General features: G+C 35.1%; 1 protein-coding gene across 1 annotated transcript in view; it reads right to left on the bottom strand.

Moving 5' to 3' along the window:
* Positions 1 to 910: 910 nt before the first annotated feature.
* LOC107754005 (histone deacetylase 4-like) overlaps positions 911 to 5,425 on the bottom strand; it is a 117,756-nt gene continuing 113,241 nt past the window's right edge. The window contains exons 23-24 of the mRNA XM_016570306.1: positions 1,374 to 1,458; positions 911 to 1,041 (exon numbers count right to left, since the gene is read on the bottom strand). Coding sequence (XP_016425792.1) covers positions 911 to 1,041; positions 1,374 to 1,458 — 216 coding nt within the window. The remainder of the gene's footprint in view (positions 1,042 to 1,373; positions 1,459 to 5,425) is intronic.

The raw sequence follows: 5,425 nt of genomic DNA, 5'->3' as shown, positions 1-5,425 counted from the left end.
GAGTAGTAAAAACAGTATGCAAATTCATGGAAAAGGAAATGGTGCATGGCGGAGTCAAACAAAATTCGAATGTTCTATTTGGGAATTTTGGAGGAAATCAGGAGGAAATTGAAACCGCCAGAATAACGGAATTCAGGGTCAGGAGTGAAAAAAAAAAAAAGGAATTTTGTTTCGAAAGTTATAAGCTAAAATGCTCATGAAATTTTGAACTGTGTTCTGGTGGCACAAGAGTGTTTGAGACCCTCCAAAATGAGTCTGACAAACGCCCAGCCAGAAAACAGAATATTAAACTAGGAAAATCAACACTTATAATAAGTGTCAACACACTTTCTACACTTGGCCCCTAATAGGAATAACAGGAAATAATGTGAATTTGAACCTGTGCTAGGCACATGAATACACATGTGTGTAAGAGTGTGAGTGTGTGAGGAAGGTCCAGAAACCTCAAGCATCTGTGCTCAATGCTGCCTGAGTGTTTTCAATTAGGACTCTGGCAGAGTGTGTCTCTCAGAAGCCTGACGCTGCTGGACGTCTGCCCCGCACATTCAGAGAGTCTCGCCTGCTTATCACCTGCCCTGCACCTCTAGAACACTGCTGTCCCATCACAGAGCCCCCACACAATCATAAATACTCACGGGTCACAGAAACAGACACACTCAGGAGGCCTGCTATGAGCAAATATATGCCACTTTCCAGGAATAATACAGTCTGAAACTCATTTGTCAGTCATTTTTTGAGCAAACTGTCAATGAAAGGAGGTGCTTAACCTTAACAAAATGCTGGAAGTCAATCTAAATATTATATGAATTGTTTTATTTTCATTCATGCTTGGAAATGTTGAGACAGGTCTAAAAAGTTTAAAACTGATTTAGGTGTTTTTGCTGAATTTCTGATGTGGTTTTGTTATTTTCTAGTTGTTGGCCACAGACAGGGAGGCCATGGCGGTCACCGTCTCTGCCTCTTCAGTTTCACATCTCTGAGCCTCCAGCAGCGAGTAGCCCAGAGTCGAGGCAGATCTCTGCAGCGAGCGCCAGTATTTACCTAAGCACAAAGCTCAGCCTTAAACTTGACACAGCACTTTATTTACAGGTGTAAGACGTCAAGTAGCATGCAAAGACATCATATGCATGCCAGAGTTATGACTAAACAGCATAAAGTCTGCTCTATACTGCAGAATATTCCCATGAGAAACTGTTTACTTCAAGAAGACAACTCTTTATAATTGATATATAAGAAGCCAATCACAATTTTTACAGGTTGTTCAGGGGTAAGTTTATATAAAATAGACTACACTACAATAATTGCTGCAACAGTTGTGTACAATATGTATCAGGCCTTCTGTGAATGAACTGTGAAACTTTGCGTGCACTCACTGTGGACTTCCAGAACTTTCTCCATGGAGTGAATAGCATTGGGGTTCGGCCTCTGTTGTAGCACGTCTTCAGAAAGAGGGTCCAACTGAAAGAAAGATCAAAAATGTCAGGTTAAACCTTACTGTTGCATGAAAACTCTATACTAAATGATTTTGGATAGTAAATATATATATATATGTGTGTGTGTGTGTGTGTATATGTATATGTACATGGGTCAAAGACGAAAAAGAGTTTAAGCATAAAAACAATAAGTGTAATAATGCTTTAAATTGTTGTTGTCCCCCCCGCCCCCATAGGCATAGTTACAACAAAAATCAATTTATGACATTAAAAGACCAACTACTTTCACCCCAAATACTAATTAGTTGTAATTTTACATTTTTTAAATTTGCCACTATCCTATAGGTTTTGCCCATTTGTCAGTAAGAATTTTTTACTCATTTAAAACACAATCAAATTGAATATGCTCTCTTATTCTTTTATATATTTTAATATGTACACGTCAGAATAAGCATGTTGTTTGAATTTTTACATAAATATTGTGTTACACTGACAATGTAACATTATTTCAACCAAATTTTGACATTTTATTCTCCAAAAACTTATTTGAAACCTTAAAAGTAGACACTTTACTTACATTTAATGTGCTTTCTATGGACATAAAATCACCTTTGTAAATTTCTTTTGATGCGGACATCTTAATGTCTTTGACCCACATATATATGATGTTTTAAAATGGAAAAAAATTATAAATAAAACAGCAACAATATCTATACACACTGTAAAAATGAGTGCAATTTTAACAGTAAAATATTGTAAAATGTACAGTTTGTTCTGTAAATGTGTTTACAGTTTTTCTGCATTTTTTACAAAATTATTCTGGAATCCACAGCTGCCAAAATTATTTTTGTAAAAACTACAGATTTTTTTTTACAGTGCATATTATGGAAGCTTGTTTTCTGCCACAGGATAAAAAAATAAAAAAGTAATTGAGCCTTTTTATCTCACAATTTGGACTTTTTTTCTTGCAATTCTGACTTGCAATTCACTCGTTAACTTGTCAACTCACAATTCTGAGAAGAAAAGTCAAAATTGTGATATAAACTCCCAATTGTGAGAGGAAAAAAAAAAGGTAAAAATTGTAAGATTAAAAAAAAAAAATTGCAATTACCTTTTTATTTTTTATTTTGTGGAGGAACAAAAACATTGTGAGACAAACTCTGAGTTCTCAAACTCCACTAAAAAGTCAGAATTGAGATATAAACTCGGAATCAGGAGACAAACTTGGGAGCAAGTGAGAATACTGAGTTTATATCTCATAATTGTGACTATTTTCCCTCAGAAAGGTTAGTTTATATCTCGCATTTTTGACTTTTTTCTCAGAATATATATAGAATAAAAAGCTAAAATTTGAGAAAGTGTTTCCAGCCACCAGTTTCCAGAATTCAGTAATTTGTCTGTCCTCACCAAAAGTGAAATAGTGCAGAGCTACAAAATCACATTTGATGTTTAACACTCCTATGTGGAGTGGGATTTTGGAGAACATATACAACAAATCCACATCTTCACTGAGTTAGCAGACTCTGCTAGTTATTGTTTTCAGGGACCACCGATGGCTACCTGGCGATAAATGCATTAATAGCAAGCTTGTGTTTGCACTGTAACGGAGGCTCACAGATGTGCTGAATGCTATACTTTAAAGATAGTCAACAATGCAGTGCTTTGTCGCAGCGCATGGGCAACGAGACCTCGTGCTCCGGCAAACCCTCACGACAGCTCAGGGACCAGCGGGGCCATGGCCCAGAGGAAACAGCCAGCATGCGATGCTGCATTCCTCATGTGGAATGATTCCATTTCCCTTTGGCTCTCGGTTGCATATTTTCACCCCCATACAAAAAAACTGAAAATCTACGGCCAAGCGTTTCATGTGCAAACATTGAAGATGGAGAAAAGGGCATGCATCCTGTCACTTATCCTTCATAAACCATTTGCATGAACAAGAGCAGACAAAAACAGGCATGAAAACTGGGTGGAGTGATTTTGAAATATTAGCAGGTGTAGAGAGAGAAAGAGAGAGAGGGAGAGATCATTCTCTACTCCTGGCCAAGCTGGAAGCTTTGGTTTAAATAAAACAAATAAGACTAGGGCCGGAGGACTGGAGGCGTTGAGAAAGGAGACTTTAATCCTGCTGTGGCACGACACACAGACATATCAAACCCCCTTTAATAACATTTAAAATTGTAATATATATATATTAGGGCTGTCAAAATGACTGAAAAACTAAATTCCAAATTTCTACTTAAATAATATAAAAATTCGAATTATATTCGAATTTAAAAGGCATAATTTCAGTTAGGGGGAAAAAAGCTTTTGGCTTCTCTCCTGAGGCCACAAGAGGGCGCATCGAGCAAAATATTACGTTCGTTTCTTCAAAGCGTAATAAAATAACACGACTATCTTTGAAAAAAAAGTGCACAATGTTTAAAGTAATGTTTATAAACCATATATAATTAATAAAGTTGCTTAAACAATTAGAAAAAAAACAGCACCATGCATGTATGTATAGTTTAATACAAAGGACCGAAACCAATCACAAAGAGTAGGCTACTTTCTTCATTTATAAACATGAGATACAGTGGGATGGGGAAAAACTGCCATATTCGAATTATATTCGAATTTAAAAGGCATAATTTCAGTTAGGGGGAAAAAAGCTTTTGGCTTCTCTCCTGAGGCCACAAGAGGGCGCATCGAGCAAAATATTATGCACGTTTCTTCAAAGCGTAATAAAATAACACGGCTATCTTTGAAAAAAAGTGCATAATGTTTAAAATAATGTTTATAAACCATGTATAATTAATAAAGTTGCTTAAACAATTAGAAAAAAAAAACAGCATCATGCATGTATGTATAGTTTAATACAAAGGACCGAAAACCAATCACAAAGAGTAGGCTACTTTCTTCATTTAAAAACATGAGATACAGTGGGATGGGGAAAAACTGCCATAACGTCTTTAGACATGTTTTTTAAAAGTTGAACTTGCATTAATTTTCCATGGCTTTCTAAACATGCCGCTCTCTGCGAGACGTGAGTGCAATGCTGATAGATGTCCCTCTAGAAAATGTGATAAATATGCGTTCTGTGTGAACGGCTTGGTTTCAGTTTTGACGTAAACAACATCTTCTCCACACTGATGCTCTCGTTTTACGCAATATATGAATGAACAACGTAGCAGCGCCGCATCTAGTGGCTTCAACTGGATAGGCTAACAAAAGCATTCAAATGCAATCAATGACACATACATCGTCATCGCATCTCGTGCGCCACTGATAAGGCTGCATGACGGCTGACGCAGACCTTAAATCCGAATGCAACGTTTTTGCATTCGAATGTGGATTTTTTTTATTTATTCGACGAGTATTCAAAATTCAAATTTTTTTTGACAGCCCTAATATATATATATATACACACACATTAAAATTTTACATTTTATTAAATTAAAATTACATAATATGGACATAAACCCCTCAGCATTTCTAAATACTAAAAGCATACAACGCAAGTAAGTAAACTAGTGAAGTAAAAATATTTTAACTCTAAATATATTTTAATTATTTTACATACATGGTCCCAAATTTTTTATCAATTTTACTGGTAGTCCACTGTATGAAGATTTTTTGGGTATGATATGTCACAGTTTACTTAGGCTTGACTATGTATATATATATATATATATATATATATATAAATAACAAAATATATTTACAATTAAAATATCTTTATTAAAATAAAATGTATTCAATTGATCTAAATTGACAGTAGACATTTATAATTTTACAGAAGATTTCTATTTCAAATAAATGCTGTTCTTTTAGACTGTCTTTTCAATAAAAAAATCCTGAAAAAAATTACCACAGTTTCCACAATATATTAATAAGCACAATATATGCTGTTTGCAACATTGACAATAATAAGAAATGCTTCTTGAGCAGCAAATCAGCGTATTAGAATGATTTCTGAAGGATTATGTGACACTGAAGACTGGAGTAATGAT

This window comes from Sinocyclocheilus rhinocerous, unplaced genomic scaffold (genome assembly GCF_001515625.1).
Source record: "Sinocyclocheilus rhinocerous isolate Xijiao unplaced genomic scaffold, SAMN03320098_v1.1 scaffold1554, whole genome shotgun sequence".
Lineage (NCBI taxonomy): Eukaryota > Metazoa > Chordata > Actinopteri > Cypriniformes > Cyprinidae > Sinocyclocheilus > Sinocyclocheilus rhinocerous.
This window is presented reverse-complemented; position numbering and strand designations above follow the sequence as displayed.